We start from the raw sequence: 25,713 nt of genomic DNA on the forward strand, positions 1-25,713 counted from the left end.
TCCTGGCTTTTTGGCCACCTTGGTTATGCTTTCATGTAAATTTCTCACAATCCTCACATGCATGTTTGAAAGTACTTTTTTGTGTGTTTAGTTTGTTGTCCTTCCCCCGCACCTCGGATTAGCACGGTTGGCGATGTACGGTGCGAACGAAGTTCAAAACACACATGCATACCGTACTGTGTTGCCCTAACCTCTGTGTGTGTGGTTCGGTATGGTAGTGTCGCGGTGAGCACAGCGCGCTACGAACCCGGCGACCCGAGTTCGATTTTCGCTCACGGCCAACACCGCCAGTGACGATTATCTGAACCGGTCCTGGGCCTCCCCTAGGTCGACCCAGCCTCAAATGTGCAAACTTCACCACTAGGGAGACAAAGGCGGCCGGGCGTGGTGCTTGCTAACCACCCACCACCCACTCCGTGGGCCAAGCCGGCCTTTATAGGTGCCACTCGCGAACAGCACTTGCCCCAACAGTCTGTTAAAGGCTACACGGGGGGGGTGTGGGGTGAAGGGGGATCTTTGTCTGTGTTGCTGCTTGTCGTCACCAGGCTTCTACACCGGCTGGCTGCTGCCCGCGGCCGTAGTGGGCACGCTCGTCTTCCTCACCGGCCTCATGTCCATGAGCACCAACACTCCCGCGTGAGTCCGTGGGACGGATGCTGATCTCGCGCGTATCATTACGTGCGTTGTATGCTTATGTATTTCGAACTTGTTTCGCACCGTACGTAGCCGACCGTGCTAGTCGGAGGTTGTATATTTAATTCTGAACGAACACATAATACAGGTTTTTGTGGGTTAGATCGTGTAAATAAATGTGTCGTTTAACCCGCCACCACCCGACACAGCTAATTAGTAAGGTTTGTCCCGTAAACAGAACATTCGTTACTAGTACAGCACACAATCTGAATATGACGTTTCGTAAGTAATTACAACTAGCTTGATGAAGTGACAGCCAGATTTGATCAGATTTTTGGCGAATTTCACTTTTTGAAGTCAGAAGGAGCAGCGGCAGAACAAATGCCTTCAATTTGTGGGATTACATCGGACTCAGCAAAGCCTCCCGTCTGCCCTGAACCCGTCATCCTGCGTCTCGCCGTGTAATCCCACAATCTTTAGCGAATCGCGTCCTGCAGGATATGGCGTTTGACTGTTGCTAAATCGTAATGGCACGGTGGAACTCTCTTGGACCTGCGACGTCAACATTCAAAAAGAGTGGGCGGTGATGCAGAATTTATTTGCTGGTGTCTGAGATCTGCTTGTGGCAGCTCGCGTTAGCCACCACATTAATTCTTCTCATCCGCGGCCCAAATTTAACTCTTCATGTGCATTCTCTGTTACACCGAGATCGTTGTGATCTTCAACTGACAGTCCGCAGCCCAGAAGTGGCCGAAATACGGCTCGCCAAAAGATAAAGATTTGTGGAATGAAAGGAGAGATGAACAAGAGGTGGAGATTGAGAGATGCGCTTCTGCGGCCGTCTGGAATGCTCTTCCTTCCGATATTAGGAAGCCACTTTTCAATCTAGATTGAAAACTAATTTCTTGAGAACTGCTTTTTGTGTTCAGTTTGTTGTCCTCTGCACCTCCGATTAGCATGGTCGGCTACGTACGGTCCGAAAGAAGTTCAACATACATATATATACGAGAGAGCTGTGGGCATTAAACAACAATTAACACGATGAGAGAGATAAACAAGAGAGGAGATGAGAGACCTTCAGACAAGAGGTTATAAATGAGTGGTCACATGTACAAGCATTATGACCTCACGTCGCCATGCGAGTCAGTGTTTGTCCACGTATTGTACGACACCCCGCCGGTGCAGGCTGCTGTCACCATGTGGCCTGCCAGGAAGTATCGTTGAAGAGCCGTTTGCTGTACGCCATCGTGGCAATTCGGGGGTCTCGCGGCTGAAGTTCACGAGGCTCTGCTCAAATTGATCGGCAGCGACTTGCAGAGGCTGGGGTTGGGATGTGCCGTTCACGAGCGAGCGCCCCGAGTGTGTGCGTCACGCGCGTCATGCGCAGCAGGGGCTCTTCTGTGCTATTTTAGGAAACCGTTGGTCGCAGGTAACGGACGTTAGATCAGAGTTTTGCAGGTTTGTGGAAGTTCAGATATTTTCAGCCTATGCTTTTATATTGTTTCCCGCGGGTGGAGGAGGGGGGGGGGTAATTCAATTTTTCAGGAGTGTTTTTTACTCATTTTAAGCTTGGATTGTGTTCTTCCGAGAGAGAAAAAAGCACCGCGGTGAGATTTTCGGAACTACTTTCTCTCCGCGGGAGCCGTATTTTTGCAAAATCACTCAAATGCCCAAGGTGTCATCGCCAAGTGTCCGTACAATCCGTCCGGTTTTGTTAAAACCTCGGAACGTATCGATTGGACGCCCTTGGTGTGTCACAATGAGCACTCCACGTTGAACTTCTTACTGAAACAACAAAAAAAGCACGTTTAGCATCTTGCCAATTATAATTTTTCTCACCCTAGAATCGATTAATAATGATCATGGGAAGATTAAAGTTTAAACGTTTAGAACGGTTGTATAAAAAACTAATTTTTCCCCCATCCCCATATATGGTCACCGATTTTGATTGCACAAACTAGTCGCTGTTCCCTTCCCCATGTCCTACCATATATGCAATTTACTCCATAACCTAACTTGTAAAGATTTTTTTTCGTGCTCTGAATCAATTCTAGTTAAACATTTTCAACCTTCGCTATCAGCTGGAGTCCCAACGACCGACGTCTGCAGCGAGTTGACGAATTGTTCACGGTTTCAGGGCCGCTATTCCATTCAAGAGCATTGTTTGTTTTTTTAAACCTTGCGGTAAAATATATCAGACACTGGTGGTTGCAAGAGGTCACATTAACCCAATTACGCATGAGTCCCCCACACTATCCAGCGCACCTAACGTGAGCTGGAGAATTGATCTAGAAAAATTGGCTGTATATGAGATTTCATCCTTGTGTGTGATTAATGTACAGCGTTATGAGATGCTATTAGCATGAATGGCGCTATATAAAATGAAAGTATTATTATTAACTACCCACCCTTCGACTAGGCAATGTGGTTACAACAGCAACTCATGGTAAGTAACGGTAAATTGTGATTTGTTTCATTTGATTTTATTTCTAACTACGTGACTTTACCGAAAGAACCAAAGAGTATGGATTCCTGCAGTCACGAAAGCTTCAAATCAAGATTGAACGGTAACTTGGTTACATTGCAGGAAATAGATCGGTGCATAAACTCACGGTGGGGTAAAGTGTGGGTGCCTTCAACTGTGGTAGAGGCAGCCAAGCTCCTAAACAGAAATGGCGAAGGTGCTCTGCCCCATCGCTAAGCAACGTGACCACCCAGCCACAGTGGGGTCGATCTGACCCGATGTCTTATTCAGTGTGAGGCTCCTCATTCTCCCGAGCGACTCGCAAAGCCTGGAACTTCCTTCATCCAGCCATCTGCACTGTCGACTCCCTGCCCAAGTTCAAGCTGTTGTGTCCCCCCCCTGCCTGTAACAGATTGCCGGTCTGTAAAATAAGCATGCACATTGTTTCTGCGCAGCAGCGTCCTGGGACGCAGTGGAATATGGATGCTATTTCAGTGTTAATTAGTCCGCATTTAGTTTTGGTCTAGTAGACAAGAACATATTGCATTTCAGTCAACCACAGACGAGTGGGAAGGCAGCCAGAACCAGCACCAATCATTGCCCAAGCTCTGTCGCCCTATATTGAGATGTTTGGCTAACTCTCTTAATGAGTGTGGGAGGAAACCAGAGTACCCAAAAAAACAACCCACGCATCGGAGGGAGGGCGACACTCAATCAACGTACAGTTGATGGAAACGAATGTCCAGCTCTCCAAACCTTTTCAATTTTTTAAAATCGCCACCGCACAACATAAATCCACGTTGTTTTGTATCACCCATACTGTGCGCAGGGCAGACATTACTCATCCCTGCCCCGCGGGGACACAGCTGCGTCCGCCTCTGACAAAACGTGCATCGCAGTCATCCCTCTCCCCTCCACCTCCCCTGCCCCCCCCCCCTACGTCCCCACCCATAGGGAGGAGATCTGCAGCAGTGGACACAAGTTCCTCATGTGCCCGCTGTGCGACGCGTGCACCGTGTGGAAGCTCTCCGACATTTGCCCCATGGCCAAGGTGCGAGGCGCGAAAAATCGCTCTCGCTAGCGGCGCTAGCGGCGACCACGGCGATAGCAGCGGTCGCAGGCGTAGGGGCCGCGACGGTTCAGGTCAAGGGGCCAACACCCCGCAATTAGTTGCGCACGCCACCACTGGCGGAAGGGCCTCAGCTCCACTGCAGGGAGCTCTTTCTCTCTCTCTCCCAAGAGAGAGAAGCTGTAGCGGCTGGGTAATTGTCCTACTCTTCCACGCTGGCCAGACGTCTTTGAAAGAGGCGAGAGTACCCACGCTTGACCCCGCCACACGCGACCTGCCGATCGACCGCCGTGACGTGCGTGTGTACGTTGAACTTCTTTCGCAACCGTACGTAGCCAACCGTGCTAATGTACTAAACTATTTTTATTTTACCAGGTAAGGAAGGCCCACCGAGCTATACAGCTCTTTGTCATAAGTGAGCTGCCCACAAATGATAGCTCAACGAAGTGGCTTATCAAGTGGAAATTTATACCAGCTAAATATTCTAAACGCGTGTCGATTCTAAATGTGGGGGTAAAACCCGGAGGACCCGCGGAAAAATCCACGCGCCGTTTCTTCAACTGCCGCGCCGCGAGGTGGAGCCGATGACCTTTGAGCCGTTAACGATTGCACCACGTGAGCATCGGCGTTAGCGTCATCACTATAACGAGACTTGATGAGACCGGACGCATTGCGTGCAATGATTTGGTCATTTAGGCATTGATTCCAGTGTGGGTATAATGAGTCAAGTAGGCAATACAAACTTTTGGAGATTTTTTTTTTGCCACTTAGTACGTAATTATTTCTTCCCAATTTAAACCGTAATGTTATTTTTTTATTTAAAGCTTTCGTGACTGCAGGGATTCATATTCTTGGTTCTTTCAGTAAAGTCACGTAGAAGGGAAGCGATAAAATAATAAAAAGATAAGACAATCAAATTTAAACTTTTTTCAAAATTTCTTGCTGTGGATTTCACACCCGATGATAATTGCTTGTGTTGCAGTCGAAACGTCGAGATAATTTGATTGTCTTATATTTTTATTATTTTATCGTTTCCCTTCTTCGTGACTTTACCGAAAGAACCAAAAATACGTAATGTTATTATTATTTTTTCTCAATAAACTAATGGCGTAAAGTGTGAGTGCTGCCACCTTAACGTGCACGTACGCCATCGGAATGGGAAAGGGTGAATTCGCCACTCAATGTAGAGAGTACAAATCGCACCTGGGAGGCTTCGCTGGCTGTGGCTGCGAGAGCCACCGTCTCGCCGCGTCTCCCCGCCTCTGCTTCACCCTCTCCCAACCCCCGTCCAGCCCATGTCCTCGTGCAATCGTGTCCAGACTCCACCTGAGAATCCCATTGCATCAGAGCCCTATGGTGCGACGCGCCTCCGATCACAGGCTCGTGACGCCAGGGGAGGCCTGCGACCAGCTCTATTGTCAATCCCGCTTCCAGGCGAGGGGAAATTATTTGACCAAACTGATCCCTGCAAGGCTGCTGAATGCAGGGAGCATCAAATATGGGAGCATGGAGCACTACGATCATATATTTGCTACACTGCCCTCTGCTCTCTGTCCTCTGCTGCCCACGATAAACCTTGCTATGTGATAACCCCAACGTTGTAATTCCCTCCCATAAGAATTCCCTCTTGGACCAAGTCCTCACAACGTTGCTCAATTCAGGAAATCTATAAACTCGTCTATTACGCATTCGGTAGTGCTGTTTGTTGCTGGTCGCTTGGAGTTTTGGGCCTTTGGGGGCCTGTGCTCAGCAACCGTCAAGAAAAGTTATATCTTAAAAAAAAAATGCGTTATTCCATACTCTTTGGTTCTTTCGGTAAAGTCACGTAGGTAGAAAAACAAGTATAACCCGTAAAAACAAAGTTTTTCACTATAAATCCTTTATATGCGTGGCGGCTAGAGTCCTCTCGTCCTCTGGCTTGAGATGGCTGCCACCTATGGGTCAGATGATTGTCTGGCAGCATTAAACAATTGGTAATTAAATATTTAAAAATAATTTCCCTAAACAGTGTAAAATTTAGGAATTTTTTTTTCACGAAAATGCATTGTCACGCACAACGAGTCTGTGTGCAAAATGTCAGCTCGATTGGATCACGGGAAGTGGGTTAAAAAACGACCGAAAGATTTGCACGGTCCTAAGCAAGCAAGCGAACTTAATATAAAGGATTTAATCAAAACGAGCCCTTTGATCGTGAATCTTCTGCCACAGCTGGGCTACCTCTTCGACCACCCCGGCACGGTCTTCTTCAGCGTCTTCATGTCCTTCTGGGCCGTCACCTTCCTCGAGTACTGGAAGAGAAAAAACGCCATCCTCGCTCACCACTGGGACTGCATGGACTTTGAAGAGGAGGAGGTACACCTCCCATGCGGTGCAAAGCCTCTGCCTAATCCTATCAGATCTTGATGTGTAGCTTGAACTTCCTCTACACCCTACGTAGCCAACCGTGCTAATTGGAGGTGGGAAGGACAACACGCTGAGCAGGCTGCTTAGTGATTGCGTGTTTAGGGAATAGAAGGTGAAGTCAACATACTGCTGACAGGTGTCAGCACATTGCCGTCAGGTGACAGGACCAGCAATGGATTCTTGAATGTTTTTTTGTTTATTTCTAGATCGCTTTTCATCACGGCGCAAAACATAACTTTTTTTAAACGGTGTTAGCAAGAAGTGATCTGGATGGCAGGGGCGTGTAAGGGGTGAGGAGTTGGTGGACACGATAGAGCGGTGTTACCGAGGGGTTACGAAAGGGGAGGGGGGGGGAAGAAATTAAGAGGGGAGGTAAGAGGAAGGGAATGGGCAGTGGAGAAGAGGCGAGGCTTTAAGAGAGAAACAGAAGGGAGGGGGGTTTTAAGGAGGGGTTGTGCCTGGACGCTGGATACAAGCCTGCAACAGCATGCTTTAGTCTGCCAGTTGGGGGTGGTGGTCGACACGTGTGAACCCCCCGACCGAGTTATTTGTGGGCGATTTTGAAGGTTGGCAAATTTTGATCATGACGCCGACAAACGATGGACGTCACGGGGGATCTTTAACGTCCACTGTGAAGCAGATTTCTCGTGTGGTATAACGAAAACTGATTTCTTTATAACTGCTTTGTAAGTTAAGTTTGTTGGCCTTCCCCCTCGCGCACCTCCGATTAGCACAGTTGGCTACATACGGTGAGAAAGAAGCTCAACACACGTAGTTGTGTACGTATTATCGTGGTTATTACTGCTGGATTAGAACTATGCGCCTCTGCAACAAGCTTTGAACTCCCAACTGCTGGGCCACGTCACCACCCGTCCCCCCCAGCTGCCTCTGAGAGCTGCCCCTTCTAGCTGCTCCTTTGCGGTGGCCTGGTGCAGCATCCATGACGGCAAATAGCATGACCCCGTGGGCCAGAGGTCGCAACCGGGTACCCGATACCCGTACCCTACCCGATACCCGTACCCTACCCGATACCCGGCTACCCGTACCCAGCCGGGTACGGGTAGCTGTTTGCGACCCTGGTGCAGCCGGGTACGGGTACGGGTAGGCCGTGAGTCACTGGTGAGTCACCGTTTGTCACTCATTTCGGGTAGGGTACGGGTAGGGAACGGGTACCCGTACCCGGCCGGCCGGGAACGGGTACCCATTTGCGACCCTGGTGCGGCCGGGTACGGATAAGGAATCAAAACCCGTTTGCGACCTCTGCCGTGAGCCCCCTCGCCCACCACCACCATCACACTGCTGGCGTTGGTGTGGCCGTGTTCCCCGACCTAGGAGAGGCCTCGGCCGGAGTTTGCAGCGATGGCGCCGAGCATGGAGCGGAATCCCATCACGGGGGTCAAGGAGCCATACTTCCCCGAGCGAGACCGCCTCTCCCGCATCATCACGGGCACCATGGTCATCATACTCATGGTCAGGGCAGCACAGCGTCCGCCTCGTGGTTTAACCCGCGTCAGAATAAGAATATTTATAGTGGGGGAATCTGATGAGCTATAAAGCTCTTTTTTACGCATGTCCAGTCGGGGCGGGTCAGAACGTTGCAACAACGAACAATACAAAAAACACGATAGGAGTGCAAAGTATAGGGAAAAGATAAACAAATCACTTAAAAATATACAAATAAAACAAAAAATGTTTTTACCAAGTAAAGCCTACTGAGGTATTCTTTCATTTTTCAGAAGCAACTTGGCTACAAATGATAGCGCAACAAAGTGGCTGATGTGTAAATTTATAGCTGTCGCCAAATAATCGAAATAACCTCAATTCATGTTTCTAAATGTGGAGGGGGGAAAAAAAACGTTTGCAACGTGAAGGCCGCCGGATTTCTGGGGGGGTGAACCAGGACCACATTGCGCTGACGGCCCGTCCCTCAGTCTTTCGGCCCCGCCCACTTGAATCTAGAGACGCCCACTCAGTTGCTAGTGCCGCCCACTTGGATCTAGAGACGCCCACTCAGTCGCTAGTGCCGCCCACTTGAATCTAGAGACGCCCACTCAGTCGCTAGTGCCGCCCACTTGAATCTAGAGACGCCCACTCAGTCACTAGTGCCGCCCACTTGAATCTAGAGACGCCCACTCAGTCGCTAGTGCCGCCCACTTGAATCTAGAGACGCCCACTCAGTCGCTAGTGCCGCCCACTTGAATCTAGAGACGCCCACTCAGTCACTAGTGCCGCCCACTTGAATCTAGAGACGCCCACTCAGTCGCTAGTGCCGCCCACTTGAATCTAGAGACGCCCACTCAGTCGCTAGTGCCGCCCACTTGGATCTAGAGACGCCCACTCAGTCGCTAGTGCCGCCCACTTGGATCTAGAGACGCCCACTCAGTCGCTAGTGCCGCCCACTTGAATCTAGAGACGCCCACTCAGTCGCTAGTGCTGCCCACTTGAATCTAGAGACGCCCACTCAGTCGCTAGTGCCGCCCACACGAGGGGAGTGGCCTCGCTCTGATGCTAGCCACGCCTACTGTTCATAGACCATGCCTACAACTCTGCCAGGCATGCCCACTAATTAGGTAGGTAGGAATTTCGATTTAAAGCTTTCGTGACTGCAGGGATTCATCTTCTTGGTTCTTTCGGTAAAGTCACGTAGAAGGGAAGTAATAAAATAATAAAATAAAACATGATAAAATAATTCTCATTTTATTATGTTTTATTTTTAAAATAATAAAAATAAAACATAATAAAATACAATTATTTTTTATTATTTTATTATTTCCCTTCTACGTGACTTTACCAAAAGAACCAAGAATATGAGGTAGGTAAGGGTCAAGCATGAGGCCAGAAACATTTTAACCCAGGAAGAAGAAAAAAAAATCTGAAATCTTTATTTCTCCAAATCGACACCGGGACATTCGTTTTGAAACCGGGACTGTCCTGGCCAATCCAGGACGATTAGTCACAATATTCAAGTTTCTATCAATATGTAGGCAGCTTAGTATTGATGTCTTAACTACGATGGTAATTTCAAGCTCACTCGTTTACTTAGCTACAACAGTCATGGACCATTATTATGCACCGTTTGTGAATTATAATGGGAGATGAAATAATAAATCATCTGCCTAACTGTTGGATATTTAACAGTTTTTATTTAAATCATAGTATAGTTGTGCTGACATACAAACCCGTCACTGACCTTTCACCGTTTTCTTTGCCTGCAGCTCTCGGTGGTGATGATTTTCTTGGTCACGGTGATTATGTATCGTGGAATCGTCAGCGTGGTCATGTACAAGACGGGAAATGCGGTGCTCATGACCCAGGTGTGTCGCATTTCCCTTCTCCATTTGACCGACCGGCAAAACGATGACGACGTCCGCGTGTGGCATTTCCAATTGGGCCGCGTGTTAAAGCCTTTCTCGTCTCGAGGTCTCGCCGCACGCCACTGCGGACAACTGCAGGAGTTGAACGAGGTCGTGGGTCGCCGGGCGGTCGCGGTTCAACTCCCGAAGGTGCCCGCAGTTGTGCGTGGCGAAAGCTTTGAGAAAGGAGACGGTCGACGCCCAACTCAACAAAACCCGCACTTGTACGACGAGCGGCTGTGACATTGTTAGGTCGATAATTGTCCATCAAGTGCTGAGCTTGTGAACGTTTACAACGGAGCACAACCCCAACAGCGGCAGTTAACCCTCGATTATCCAGAGTTATGGTGGGAGGGAGGTGAGGTGAGGCTTGGCAGAAACAAAAATACAGATTATGCAAAACGTATGTTAATCAGGATATAGAGTGTATTTATTTTTCACCAGCGTATGATGGGGATAAACACATAGAATGCGTCGTGTTATTTTTGTTATCACCGGTTTACTTGGTGACGTGGGGGCAGTCTTGCAGGAACTGTGTCACCGACCCTCGACGAGTGAGGAGTAGCTCGTGATTAAACCGGTGCCCACGTAGAAGTTGTTCGTTGGTTTCTTGCAGCGTAAATCAAATGTTAAATCTCGACTTAAAGCTTTCGTGATCGCAGGAATTCATATTCTTTGGGTCTTTCGGTAAAATCACATAGATAGGTTAAAAGAAAATAACAAAAAATAACAATAAAACTACGAGGTTGCGATCACAACACAGGTGATGGTCATCAGGATCGCTTGTGTTGTGATCGAAGCGTCGTAATGTCTCTAGATTTGAAGTTTTCCTGACTGCAAGGGTCCATACTCTTTAGTTTTTTCGGTAAAGTCACGTAGGTAAAATATTTAATAAAAATAAATTAAATCACGACGTTTCGAAGGCAACGCAAGCTTCCGTCTTCAGGTGGCACCGTCACAGCAAAATTACTGTATCAAGTGGGGGCAGTAATTTTGCTGTGACGATGCCACCTGTCTCATGTCTATGTCTACAACAAATATTCCTGAAGTCCCATGACTGACTGACCCACTGACGAATGAAGTTTTACTTTGGCTTAAGGATCCGTTTATATTTTATAAGTAATGGAAAGTGCACATTACTGATGTGTTTTTTTTTGCAGGCAGCGAACATCGCCAACATCAGCAGCTCGATGGTGAACCTGATCCTCATCCTGGTGATGGGCCAAGTTTACTCGTCTCTCGCCGAGCAGCTCACCAAGTGGGGTACGTTCGCGCCGGCGGTCGGGACACCCTCTCCTTTAACCGGGGGGCTGAATGGAACGCTGAATTACCGTTGGCGGGCAGCCACACGTTATCAAAGTAACGAGTGGCAATCTAGTGTAATAAAGGTCGTTGAGGCGACTTCTGGAATCCGGTCTGTTATTCACTTTGCATTACAGCTTTCCTTCACGCTGCTGACAGGCAGCGTGAGAGGGATAGAGAGAGAGACGCGCCGCCACGTGGCAACCTGGAGCCCCGCTCACGCGTGGCCCCCTCCTCCGTTCGTTCCCCTTCTGACCACGTGTCGTTCGTTTCCACACCTATTTAATACCCGGGTCACGTAGTATGTTTCCACTAATCCTGGTTAGCCTCCATGGAATATTCCAGACTCCCTCGTAGGCTCCCGGGACCACGCCCCCGACTCATCTCCCCATTGGCTGTGGCCAAAGCCAGCAGAACCAATCCTCTACTTACAGCTGTCACCTTTCCATTACGTCAGGGCCACGCCCCTAGGCTTCCCCCCATTAGCTATAGACCAGGACCGGCAGAGCCAATCATCATGACGAGTTGTGATACGTCGGTGAGCCGGATATATCCTCACATTACATCGGTACGCCGTTTGAGAGATGAGCATCACACGCCTCCTGCGCCCTTCTCTACCCTCACTGTGTTAGTTATTTTTCCCCTCATCCTTCCCTCCCCATGTAAACTTTCATTGTTTTCCCACTTGCGGTCCACACTTTCTCACAGAGTTTCTGTCCCTACCCCCCACCTTGTATTGACAGCGAGTTAACATGTTGCCACCGGGCCGCGGTGTTGAAATGTTAACTACCTCGCCTGGTATACAGGAGGTCGTGGGTTCGATTCCGACCCTGATGACGCCTGCTGAATATTTGGAGTTTGTGGTATCTCTCTCTTCTGTAGTCACGTGGATTTTTATCTGGGTCCTCCGGTTTTTTCCCTCCACATTTAGAATCAACACGCGTTTAGAGTATTTTTGCTCCACATCAAAAGCCCCTTCGTTGAGCTATCATTTGTGGCCAGGTCGCTTCTGCAAAAGAGCTCAGTGGGCCTTACCTGGTAAAGTTAAGTGTATTTTTAAAGTTTATTGTGACCGGTGCTTTGTACTGGGCTCCTGTTTAGTCACAAGAAAAACAAAAACACAAATTGAACGTTGTCATTAACCGTCATACGTTCTCTAATCCGAGTGTCCCTCTGCCTGCGCACCAGAAATGCACCGAACACAGACGCAGTACGAGGATGCCTTCACCTTCAAGGTTTTCGTCTTCCAATTCGTCAACTTTTACTCCTCTCCGTTCTATGTGGCCTTCTTCAAGGGCCGGTACGTGGAACCGTGCAACAGCGTCCCACCGCTCATCGTGGCTAGCACCTCCTGATTAGCGTGGGTGGGGATACGTACCGGTGCGAAGGAAGTTCATCATACTTACTGTGTAGCGTCCTTGTGTCCAGCGATGTAAATCCGCCATACCCACTTCTCTGAAACCGTTTCAACACGAGCGCTCGCTCGTTGGGATAACGGCCGTGGTGCAAACGTGTGGCACATTGGACTTCCAATCCAGAAGTTCGCCGGTTCGATTCGACCTCTTGGCTTGGCGGTTGAAACAATTGGCGCAAGTTTCTTCAGTTAACCCACCATTGTTGAACCAGCAGTGTACAGAAAATAGGTGCCACTGTAGTTAGTTGATCGGTATTTTGCACGTGGTGGGGTCAAGTGTGGGTACCCCCACCTATTCCAAGACGTCTGGCCAGCGTGGTAGTGTAGGCCAAACTACTTATATCTCAGTGTTCTTCATTGCAAGGCCCGCGGGCCACTGACGGCCGTGGTGACCTTCAGTGCGGCCCCTGACTTGCGGCCCCCGACAGTACACAAATGTGAAAACATCCCATCATCATCGTGCTGTCAAACCCATTGGTTTCAAATATGTGGCAGCCCTCACACGCTGATGTCTTATCGGCTCCCCACTGAAAATGAGTGAAGAACACTGCTCTAGATGGTCTGTCTAGAGCTCCTTCTAGTAGAGGTCCTTCTGCCAGCAGTGGAGTGAGTGAGCAATTGCAGGGCTGCACCTTTGCCTTTAGACATTTGTTGTGAAAATGAACAATAATGAAATGCATTTTCTTGCCAGCCAAGGCCAAGTCAAAGTGACTCCCCACAAAATGTGCAATAGGCCAGTACTCATCTTGTCGCACTGAGCCAAGTGTGGACATTCCACATTGCCTTGGCAAAGGCTCATCCCTGCAGAGGACGACTGCTGTACAGGAGTTCCAGATGGAGACTTTGTCACTTGATATCCGACCAGTAGCACAGTTGTCATCATAATTGTGGAAAGGTTAAAATTAATACATTTCAAATGATCACACGCGTAGACAATTCTGCTTTTTAGATAGATTTTTCCGCGCCGGTTGACCAAATGTAAAGTATTGAGATGACGGGCTTAAGTATTGTGTTGTCACTGGTCAGGGCACGTGCACAAACCATCAAACGCATCACCGACAAGTGCGCCATCCACGCACACCCTGACGTTATCGCTGCAATCCATGCCGCTTCTACTGCTGCCTTGGATTGGTTGAAGGACCTTAACATTTAACTATGACATCGTCAATACAAACTGTTGATTCGCCCTCCCCCACCCACGTGACATACAAAAGAAGAAGAAGTGCAACCGGTGGCTGGGCCTCGTGTTAAATGAATACTTGTTCAACTTTTCTTAATTGTTCCGATGATGGTGACATGTGGCCCTTGCACAGGTTTGTGGGTTACCCTGGCCACTACAAGAAGCTGCTGGGCACCAGGAATGAGGACGTACGTTCCTTGCACCTCTCTGTTCGGCCGCTCACGAAAACAACAACTCATCACGCTCGTCAACAAACACTGCCGGGTGGTGGCTACGCACACCTGTAATCGGCACCGAATCAGAATCAGAGTCTTTATTTAGACTGGAGGAATCCGATGAGCTATGAAACTCATTTTCATGGATTGTCCAGCACTGGTGGAGGCGAGGATTGGTGAATCGCACAAATGTTGCGAAATTCCCTGCGCCTGGATGTTGAGGTGCCATACCCTGGCTCGCCAGAAGGCGGTACACCAATGATGTGGACTCTACCTGTTTCCATAATAGATGGGGTTTTTTGGGCTAGATCCCGTAAATATATAAATGTGTCATTAAAACCCGCCACCACCCGACACAGCTAATTAGTAAGGATTGTCATGTAAACAGAACGTGGCCAATTCGTCACTAGTACAGCACACCGGTGTGTTGGAGAGCCAAGCCACAACATTTACAATCTGTTTCGTCTGCATGGGATAGTGTTTCCTCCTCATACACGTTGCTTTCCTCTGGGTTCTCTGGTTTTCTTAATTGACTGATAACACCTTCATATATGGAGGACCACAGAGCTTAGGGGGAAGGGAATTTGCCGCCGACTGCTCGTCTGTGATTCCTCGTGTCTCCGAGTCGTTCCCGCTTTTCCAAAGTGAGAAAATACTGTGCATGTTACAACTTCAAATTGTTATTATTATTAACAACGGCGGGCCGATGTTGGCCACTGACCGGAGTACTGAGTACCTGAGGAAAGCTCGCGAGTCGTGAATACGAAGGAAAACCCGAGTACGCAATTTGTGTAATTGTAAATCCAGCCGCTGGCTTCCAGGCACAATGGGCGAATCCCGCTTGTGCCCTCAGAGAATGCTCAAAGAGGACATGAGTTCACACAGAAGCCAGAGTTCCCGAGGAGAGCCCAGTGTAAGCACAGAGTGGTGCGTTTGATGTTCTCCCGTTACCGCGTGGCGTGCGGACACGCGTGTGCCCGTCGTCTGTGCCGCCGCAGTGCGGGCCTGGAGGATGCCTCATTGAGCTGGCGCAGCAGCTCATCATCATTATGGTGGGGAAGCAGGTGATCAACAATATCCAGGAGTTCGTATTCCCGTGAGTGGCGCATTCCCGCCCCGTCCCCGGCTACCGGCTTAGCCGGCTCGAGATTGCGATCCCCGTCGTTGGCTAAGTGCATCCGTTACCCTCGCCCTCCGTTTGTATCGTTTTCTCACATGTCCCCCCTCATTGTCCAAACGGTTTTGTCCCCGCTCCATTAGCCTAACGCTAAAACAGATAATTTTGTCCTGGCGCGGCACCATTAAACAATGGTGCAAGTTCCTTATGGAAGCACCCAAACCACCTCTGTCCACCCGGCAGCGTAAATGGGTCAGTGAGCCACCTCTTCAATGTTCCGCGTGCGAGGTCCGCAGTCGCTCCACTGAGCCACGCGAAGACGCATGGATATAATAATAATCATGACCATGACCAGCCGTCGCTGAGTCAGTCACCGTCGATCATACGCGACGGCCAACAGCAGCGCAAGTGGGGGCACCTCAGTTAGTCGATTGGCAGATTGCGCGTGGCGGGGTAAAGTGCGGGTGCTCCCACGTCTGCCAAACGTCTGTCCAGCGTGGAAGATTGTCCCAACATACCCTCTAGTAACACCTTCTAGTGGGGCTGCCGAGACTATCCTGCAGTGGAGTCCCTTCCGTCAGCAGTGGTGTAAGCAACTGATTGCATGGCTGCTTCTCTACCTTATCCCTTTTATGTCATTTTCATATAATCTGCGTAGTTATTCTATTTTCGATTTTCGCACGTGTGGTACGATGCATGTGTGTCGAACTTCTTTCGCACCGTACGTAGCCGAACGCGCTAATCGGACGAGGTGCGGGGTGAGGGGAGCGGAAGGACAACAAACTTAAACACAACAAACCTATATTATGAATAATATTGGTCGCGAAAGCCTACGTGTTAAATTGACAACAAAGCAGTTCTAAAAGAAATGAGTTGTTTGGCTCGCGCGCCCCCCGCGTCCCTGCCGCAGGAAGATCAAGGCGTGGCTGCAGAAGCGCAAGCTGGCCGCGCTGCGTGGCTCGCACGTGGCGCCGGAGTCAAGCCGCTGGGAGGAGGACTACGAACTCATCCCGTGCGAAGGCCTCTTTGAGGAGTACCTCGAGATGGGTGAGCCGCCGGCGATCGCGGCTCCACTCTCACCGCTACCCGCCACCTCCTCCAGTCCGAACTATCCCACGCCCCCGACCGCTTTCCCGATATCGTCAGACCATCTTGACTTAAAGCTTTCGTGACTGCAGGAATTAATATTCGTTGAGTCTTTCAGTAAAGCCACGTATATAGAAAAAATAATTTAAAAAAATAGGTTTTTTTCACCTGATGACGATTGCTTGCGTTGTGATCGAAACGTCGTGATATTTGTTTGATTTTTTTCTATCTACGTGGCTTTACCGAAAGACCGAAAGAATATTGTTAGACCAGTAGCGTAACTTACCGTGTGGGGAGAGGGGGTGCCTTGCCCCCCCCCGCCCCCAATTGGTGGCCAACACTACGAGTTGGGGGCCCTCCAAGACAACAACGCTTTCAACATTGTGAAACAACAAACATTTATTTAAAAAGCGGTTCAAATTTATCTTCGTGAAAATGTATTTCCTTTACGTTCCCACGTTTTATTTCTATTTCATCGGAGCGGTAAGGGGATATTGCAAAAAAGCTACGACGGAGCTGTAGTGGCTGCATTTTAGCGAAGACGGAGCGGCCCCACAGCGTGAAATGTTCGAGGCCGTGAACGTGATGATGTGATTGGTAGGCAAGATGAGCCGCGATATACAAAAGCCGAGGTGCAATCGTGCGAGACCGATGAAACATTGACTGATTGCCGCACACCGCTGAGCCGATAATGTAGCGACCACGCCACTGTGTCAGACCGTGGGAGCTCAACGCGGAGTTGAGTCGGGATAGCGGTGGTAGATGCAGGGGGGGAAATGGGTGGCGATTTTGGCGATCACTCCTCACTCACCCTTTGAGACCACGAAAATTCATATTTTATTGATGTTTAGAATTTTTCCTTTTAAGGCAGTGTTTTTTGACCAAAGTGTTAAAATGTTTATAACTTTATATATATTTGTGCTTGCGCATCGCTGGCAACGCAGCATCGCCGTAACAATGTCTTTAATAATTTATGGGGATGCAGTGTATTGTGGAACACTAAAGCTTGGCAGATGAAACAAGTTTTGCATTTTTATTGGCACCCACTGTGACAGTTGGGGACCCCCTGTAATCACTCGACTATAACATTTCAGAGTTGTTTTTTTGAGCGTTGATTTGTGATGTGCCTTGACATGCCAGAGGGCCCGAAGCACATGGGAAGCAGCAAGGTCAGCACTGCCCGAGATGGTGGTTTTAAGCCCGAGGTCACGTCCGATATTAAACAGGCTTTGTTCTGGCGTGAGTTGGAAGCACTGCCAGGCCGGTTAACCAATGATATGAAATTGGGAAAAATGTGCTTTCATATATTTTGATCCTACACAGGCCCAGAGAGCATTATCAGCAAATACAAACACAAAGATCCCCCGTACAGGCTTCAAAAGCTAATGGGGCATGTTCTGTTAGCGAAAAACCAAGAATGGCACACGAGGGCGTGCGTGGCCAGCACCACGCCCGTCCGCCTTTGTCTCCCCATTGGTGATGCTTACACCTCACTAGGTACTCATTTGAGGCTGAGTCGACCTAGAGGAGGCCCAGGACCGGTTCGGATAATCGTCACTGATTATTGGCCGTGATCGGGAATCGAACTCGGGCGGCTGGGTTCGTAGTGCAGCGCGCTAGCTGCTACACACACACACGTGCGTGCGCGCGTGCAGAATTGGACCTCTTCTTTACGGTGTAGAGCTTGCTGGAAAGTCATTTCAAACAACTCGTGGGGAAGTCTGTTGACAGCGAACGACTTGCGATGCCCTTGCACACACCCCTGTCGCACGCCTAGCCATTAAATAGTTTCATACAGCGTTTTACATCACATACCAATGACCAGTTTTACTGCCAGTGTAGTTGGTACCATTTTTTTACATTTAATATATTTGGCGCATTGACTGGCCCCTGCCAGGGCCTATTGTGAGGACAAACACTGACCATAGGGCTCTGTCGTGTATTCATGGTAAGTACATGACAGCATAGTGTTACAGGAGCGACAGTTACAACATATCGAGCAATATAGCCACCATTGTTGCATTACTGACCTTTTGTAGATGAAAGACTTGTCGTGTCAGTGTCGAGCCCCACCTCATGCAACTCCTGAACCCTGTCGACCCACTTGTGTGGGATTGTTGAGGCGAACTGGCTAACTTTCTTACCCATCGCCACATAAATAACCTCTTGTTGTAACATCTTTCTCGCTGGTTCAGCAGTTCCACTGCTGGATTATATGTTTTTTACGCCTGAGGACGACCGCTTGTGTTGCGATCGAAACGTCGTGATATATTATTTTTGTTTTATTTTTCTACCTACGTGAATTTACCGAAAGAACCAAAGAATATGGATTCCTGCAGTCACGAAATCTTCAAATCAAGATTGGTTGGCAATCTTCAAAGGAGGGCAGGCAGCGTGCAGCCTACAGACCATTTACAACGTTACGTCAGCTAAAACAAAAACTCAACAACATCCACCAATAACACTGTGCCCCTAAAAATAACGAAAAAAGTATTTTTATAAAAAAAAGATTGGTGCCGTTTTGGGTAATGACCTTCTTCATGGCACACCACTGCCGGTGCCATAGGCAGAGTTAATAATGTTTGCAGACTGCACTTAACACCATGTAGCCTGATGAAAGTTACATTTTAAACGTTTTCTAATAACCAGGTTTTTTTAAATAGGCATATCAATATTGACCTAATCGTAGCTTTTGAGTAGCAGACAAACCCTTCAATAATAAAAAAATATATTACTACGAAATAAACTACATTTATATTAAGAGCAAATTTATTAAATGTTGCTGGAACATTGCATTGTGGGAGGACGAGGTACAATCCACCTAGCAGGGCATTCCTGGTCCAAATCGCCATTGCAAAAGGAATGTAACTGTCCTGTATTTCTGAGGCAGAAAAGTCTGAGAAACGTGTAGAGAACAACCACGAAACATAATATTACTAAAAGGCCTCAAGTGTATTCGGAAATTAGGGCAGTTAAAATCATTTCATTGAAATCGTGATTGGGCCCAGGAACACACTATTAGATGGATTGTGCCTCATCCTCCCGTAACGCAATGTGCCATCAACATTTTTCCATATTTTTTATATTATTTACATTGTTTATCTCGTGATACTTTACAATTATTTGAAGGTTTGTCCAAAATATCAACAATATATTTTTTATTTCTTAAAAAATTGCAGTGATTTTGACAAGTGTGTTGAATTTGTTGATGTTAATTGTCCTTATGCACCACTGCCATAGCAGCAGCAGCATTACCAAACAATTTGTTTAAAGTCCGCGTAGCACTGACCATTTTGGGTTGCCACTCATCAACAACAATAACAACCGCCATTTACCACTAAGTGGCGGTGACTTCTCCATTGCGCTTGTGCCAGGCCCAGAGGTGCACTTTAAAACCACGTGAAGTGTCGAAAACTAGCTGGCAGGAGGTCACGGGTCAGACCCAGGTGCCATGGGTTGCCTGACTCAGATATCTGGCCACTCACCACCACCACCACCACCGTCTCGACCGATCTGGAGTTTGCGTGTTCTCCCCGTGATCGCGTGGATTTTTCTCCATGTCCTCCGGTTTTTCCCTCCACATGTAGAAGCATTTGTTTTAGAGTATTCAGCCGCGATAAATTTCCACGCGATAAGCCACTTCGTTGAGCTATCATTTGTGGCCAGGTCACTTCTCAAAAAGAGATATAGAGCTAAGTAGGTCTTACCTAGTAAAATAAAAAAAAATTATAGTTATAGGTTTTTTTTTATATATGTAAAGGAGAGCCGACACAAGGTTGCAGGGGGTTCGTCTTTTAATCCTTCTTTCCCATCCACACCTGTCCCCAGCCGTCCCAATCTCGTTCCCGCCAAAGGCCCCTTCTTCCCACCCGTTCTTCCCTTATATCTCCTCGATTATCCCTCCCACTAACCCTCCTATTGGTGGGGATCCTTCCCCTGACACCCCTACATATATATAGAGCCATCTCCGTCTCGTGTCCCTCCCGGCCCAGTGCTGCAGTTTGGCTTCATCACGATCTTCGTGGCGGCGTTCCCCCTCGCGCCGCTCTTCGCGCTGCTCAACAACTGGGTCGAGCTGCGTCTGGACGCCCAGAAGTTTGTGTGCGAGTACCGGCGCCCGGTGGCCGAGAGGGCTCAGGACATCGGGGTCTGGTTCAACATCCTCGACGCCCTCGTGAACATCTCCGTCATCATCAACGTGAGTCGGTGTTCCCGGATCACTAGGCTCATGTGTGTGTATGTATGTTGAACTTCTTTCGCACCGTACGTAGCCAAGAGCGCCAATCGTAGGTGCGACATCGTAGCTCGTGATGCAATATGGTACGATGTCAAAGTTCACGGTATGAAGATTGTCACGAGATTATTTTACCGCAACTTTGGTACTGTTATTTTCACACCTTTATTGTCCATTGGCACTGGGGATACCATGGGTACAATTGAAGTAGCGACCATAAATCCGTGTAATTGGAAATCCAGCTGCTGGTTTCCAGGCACAATGGGTGAATTCTGCTCCTGCCCTCAGGGAATGCTCAAAGACGACCCAAAGGATCACACAGAGATCCATAGGCTCACACAGAGGCACTTAAACCAATACAGATACCAATAGGCTCAGACTGAGGCCTATAAACTAACACAGAGACCCATAGTTTCACAGTGGACACGACACGAACTCACGATTCATCCCACTATTGCCGTGCGCCATAGTGGCATTTGGGCGATTATTTTTATTTTCCATTTGAGAAGGCGACAGCGCCTGCCGTCGCCATGCAGGCCCAATGCATGTGACACATTATGCACTCTCACGTGGCCACAACTGACAACCTGCCGTGTGTCGCGCAGGCTTTCCTCATCGCGTTCACGTCCAACTTCTTGCCAAAGCTGCTCTACCAGTACACGTACGACAGGAACCTGCGAGGGTACATCAACTTCACGCTGTCGTACGCTCCCGACGACTACGTTGTCAACAACTACACACACTGCAGGTGATGCCCGGGCCCTTGCAGCTTCCAGCAGCTGCGTGGTCAACGTCACCGCTGGGAGCGAACTGGAAGCCGAGCTGGAATGCTCGCCCATGAGATGTTGGGATCTCTGAGTCTGTAGACTTAAAAAAAAGAGACTTGCCCCTCCCCCCTTGATCAAACAGAACGCGTCGGGTATGTAGGCCTGGAAGATATCCACGTATGATTTTTTTTGTCACCCAGCGTTCTGTTACGGGCCTATGTTCCTGTGTGCAACAAACATCTAATCAAGATAAAGATGTCACTCACCACTGATGTTCGCCACGATCGGGAATTAAAACTAACTTAAACTATTTTCATTTTACCAGGTAAGGCCCACGGAGCTATACATCTCCTTTTCAGAAACGACCTGGCCACGCATAATAGCGCAACGAAGTGGCTTATCATGTGGAAATGTATAGCAGTCACATCCTCTAAACGAATGTTGATTCTAAACGTGAATGGAAAAACCGTAGAACCCAGAGAAAAATACACACGGCCACGGGGAGAACATGCGAACCCCAAATATACAGGCATCAGTGTCGGGATCAAACCCACGACCTCCTGTATACCAGGCAAGGTAGTTAACATCTCAAGTCAGTGGTGTCGTACAGCACTGCACTAACCGCGACTTAACGTTTTGTATGGCTCTATATATAAAGGTGAAGTGATGGTGCTGGCCGTGTGCTGTGTGCTGTTTAAGGTACAAGGACTATCGAGACCAGGATGGAAAGCACACCCTCTTTTACTGGAAGCTGCTCGCCATACGCCTGGGGTTCATCATCGCGTTTGAGGTATAGCGTCTCCTTCACACCACTGATCGCGACGCAAATCCGACGTGGATTTTTTTGTCGACATGGCGAAACTACTCCTGTGCTTCTACCTATCGTCCGTTCCGCCTGTTATCCCCGTACCCGAATCGATCCGCAACAGCAAGTGTTCCTCATATTCTCACAATTACCATTTACGGGATAATTGCAGTGACAGCTTGATCCTATTACATGTATTCATCAACCTGCTTTACTATGCAGATGAAAGGGGTCACTGATGCAGACAAACACGAGTAATAGGCTTTGTTGCGAGTGCTCCCCCCCCCAGTGCCGTATAAAGCTAGTGCGAGGCCTGCAGTATATGCTATAAGGGGGCGCTAAATAAATAAAAACACATAAATATTAAAAGACTAATTTTTTACTTGCATAGTAAAGTAATCGTACTTTTATCATTTGCTATACAGCCAGATAATACGAAAAATCGTTCACCTTAAACACCCAGTCGTTCATTAAAGTTGAAGGCAGTATAGTACTATAGTAATAGAGCAAGTGCAGAATCACTTAACCGGAATTGATAGCTTGAAAGCGTTTAGTGCGGGCCCCGTAGCATATGCTACTTTTGCTACTAGGATAATCCGGCACTGCTCCTCCCACATCAAAATGGATGCAGAATTTCACTGTGAACTATCGTCAAAATACCCAAAGTTATACGAGCATGAGTGGTACCAACAACTGACGTAGCTTCTCAACTGGTCAATAAATAAAACAATGAAAAAACAAATGCATTGCAGTCAACGAGTATGACATATAATAGCCACGCCATTAATCACTTTTTGCAAAGCATTAATTTAATAGACAATAGCTATCTACGCCCAACGATTGAATTTGGGATTTCATAAATATTTTGCCCGGAAGAAAAATATTTGTAACAAAAAAAATGAAATGACTAACAATCATCATGAATCCGTCTTAAACGAGTACCTGCTATGATGTATGAACATCTTCACTGGGGAAATAAAGGCGGTTGGGTGTGGTGCTTGCCAACAACCCATTCGTGTGCCGTGCGGGCCTTCATAGGTGCTCGCTAACAGCACTTGCCCCAAAAAGTCTGTTAAGGCTCTCTGGGGGGATCTTTGTCTTTGTCAAGCATGTAGTGTTCTTCATCTCCCGCATGATCGACTGGCTGGTGCCCGATGTTCCCGAGTCTCTGGAGATCAAGATGAAGAGGGAGCGTTACCTTGCCAAGCAGGCCCTGGCCGACAATCAGGAAAAACTTCTGGTGGTAGGCCTCGTTAATGAATCTCCCACACACGCATCTCATTACACTTATTTCCCTGCGGCAATGGAGCAACAAAGAGGATTAATTTCTGTACGCGAATGCGGTCGTACAAAAGGAGAAGTGACGTTGAGAGCATGAGACTTAACAGATAAATCCATTGATCAATGAATAACATCCTTGTGATTTTTTTTCCCAGGGGAGTTGATGATTCTAACCACACTAGCTCAGCCATCACGAATTACTTAATAGATCAGGACCCAGATGACAACCAATGAAACGGCCGGACGGTGCGTGATGTTTAAATTCGTTTTTATCAAGGTCACATGAGAGGAAGGCGGCGAGATAAAACAAAACATGTTATGGCATCCGGCACAAAAGGAATCTAAACTTTTAGTTTTACAAGTGGACATCACGATGGTGTTTTAGATCATTCTCCGCGTGCCTGAATGCCTAATGCACCAAGAGGCAGGGCAGCAATCATTAGCCTTCTGGGAAATCCTCTGCATTCATGAATCATTCCCCTGATCCGTACGAGGACTCAAAAAAAAGTGCCGTGCAGTGAATAACTTTTATTATCATCTTTTTTGCTACCCAGATTGATGTATCGGCATCCTGTCATTATACAAAATAACCATTCGGATCTCTCGTAGAAAATCGAGAAACACACCCCCGGGTTTTAGATAACGGCCAGTGGAGGTGGATGTTAAAGAACTACTTCTGAGATGCTTTCCTAGTCACTTCTGGTCCACAGGGGGCAGTACTTCCCCCATCCACACCAGAGGTCGCAAACGGGTACCCAATACCCGTACCCTACCCGATACCCGGCTACCCGTACCCGGCCGGGTACGGGTACGGGTACCCGTTTGCGACCCTGGTGCGGCCGGGTACGGGTACGGGTAGACCGTGAGTCACTGGTGAGTAACTGTTTGTCACTCATTTCCCAACGTCTTGTCTCTTCTCACAATTCAAGTTCCTAGAATCAACCCACCCGCGCCTGCAACGTGGCTTCATCCCAGAGGTCGCAATCAGGTACCCGATACCCGTACCCTACCCATACCCGGCCGGGAACGGGTAGGGTACGGGTACGGCCGAGTACGGCTACCCGTGTGCGACCCTGGTGCGGCCGGGTACGGGTACGGGTAAGGAATCAAAACCCGTTTGCGACCTCTGACCCACACTGGTGACTGGGCTGAGACCATCCATTCCTGTACATGCGGTCCTCGACTTACGAACGAGCTCTATTCCTGTCCCGTTCGTAAGTCGAGTTGTTCGTAAATCAAGGACTGCCTGTGCTGAAGAACCCGGTTTATGCACAGACGGCCATCAGTGTTCCAGCAGTGGCCAAGGCGTGGGTCGCGATCCACCCGTGTGTCGCTAAGGAATGTTGGTTGATCTCAGGACAAATCGGAACAAACCCTAACAAAAGCAGCCAACAACCTCTCGTTACGGCTGACGGTCAATAAAAATCCCTGATATTTCATGAATTCAAAATGTAACAGCGTCTACCGCTAGATGGCGATAAGTATCGTATAGACCTGTAGCAAATATGATAACAGTAAAATGTTGAGCCACCCCTCCATATTATTATTTCAAAAACGCAGCCTCCGAATTCAAAGTGGTCCACACGTGCTACACTGCGGCAGGGCAGCAGAAAAGCCGTGCTTTGTAGAAAAAACGTAAAAATCTCCCCTTGCCCACTCCACTCCTTCCCATCCTTCCCCTAGCCTCTCGTGATCCCGAAGTACACGTTACCCCTCTATCGGTGTCACTCATTCCTCAATCCTTGTCCGCCACTGGCAACTACGTCGTTCCATTTCGATTTAAAGCTTTCGTGACTGCAGGGATTCATCTTCTTGGTTCTTTCGGTAAAGTCACGTAGAAGGGAAGTAATAAAATAATAAAAATAAAACATAATAAAATAATTCTCACGACGTTTCGGCCACAACGCAAGCAGCCGTCCTCAGGTGAAAACCAGGTCTGTCGGGGAGACAGCGCCTGAATGAAACAGCACACGAGCTTGGAGCATTTGCGTCATCGTTTTCTAAGCTACGTCCAAGCGCCTCGAGTGAAGGCGCTCTGTTTGGCCGTGTGGAGGGTTACGACACATTTATAAATAACGCGATCTAACCCAAAAACCTTTACGAGGAATTATTATGAATTTAAAATAGATGAAGTCGCATAAATAAAGTTGGTTTCCCACATAAAAAAAAAATGCTTGGGCATTACAGGGTTAAAATTCGGCTAGTTGTTGGCCATAGCTTTGTGGTGTGTCGCCGGAGCCTATTGACAGGGCCACCGGAATGGATCTCAGTGCTTCGTGTCTTGCCCTCCCCTGCTGCATTCAAACCCAGGGTCTCAGCAGTACCGGCTCAGTGCTCTGACCACTGAGCTGCCACCCCCCCCAACCACCACCGCACTGAATAACTTACAG

The 25,713-nt window shown here is 48.2% G+C and overlaps 1 protein-coding gene across 1 annotated transcript in view; it reads left to right on the forward strand.

Annotated features, from left to right (window-relative positions):
- ANO7 (anoctamin 7) overlaps window positions 1–25,713 on the forward strand; it is a 52,286-nt gene that overhangs the window by 19,977 nt on the left and 6,596 nt on the right. Inside the window, exons 9-22 of the mRNA XM_078611266.1 lie at window positions 546–636; window positions 4,052–4,148; window positions 6,375–6,518; window positions 7,902–8,039; window positions 9,785–9,883; window positions 11,083–11,185; window positions 12,413–12,524; window positions 13,952–14,006; window positions 15,032–15,129; window positions 16,061–16,197; window positions 20,229–20,434; window positions 21,076–21,218; window positions 21,937–22,027; window positions 23,151–23,285. Coding sequence (XP_078467392.1) covers window positions 546–636; window positions 4,052–4,148; window positions 6,375–6,518; window positions 7,902–8,039; window positions 9,785–9,883; window positions 11,083–11,185; window positions 12,413–12,524; window positions 13,952–14,006; window positions 15,032–15,129; window positions 16,061–16,197; window positions 20,229–20,434; window positions 21,076–21,218; window positions 21,937–22,027; window positions 23,151–23,285 — 1,649 coding nt within the window. The remainder of the gene's footprint in view (window positions 1–545; window positions 637–4,051; window positions 4,149–6,374; window positions 6,519–7,901; window positions 8,040–9,784; window positions 9,884–11,082; window positions 11,186–12,412; window positions 12,525–13,951; window positions 14,007–15,031; window positions 15,130–16,060; window positions 16,198–20,228; window positions 20,435–21,075; window positions 21,219–21,936; window positions 22,028–23,150; window positions 23,286–25,713) is intronic.

Source organism: Lampetra planeri, chromosome 36, assembly GCF_965212315.1.
Source record: "Lampetra planeri chromosome 36, kcLamPlan1.2.h2, whole genome shotgun sequence".
Lineage (NCBI taxonomy): Eukaryota > Metazoa > Chordata > Hyperoartia > Petromyzontiformes > Petromyzontidae > Lampetra > Lampetra planeri.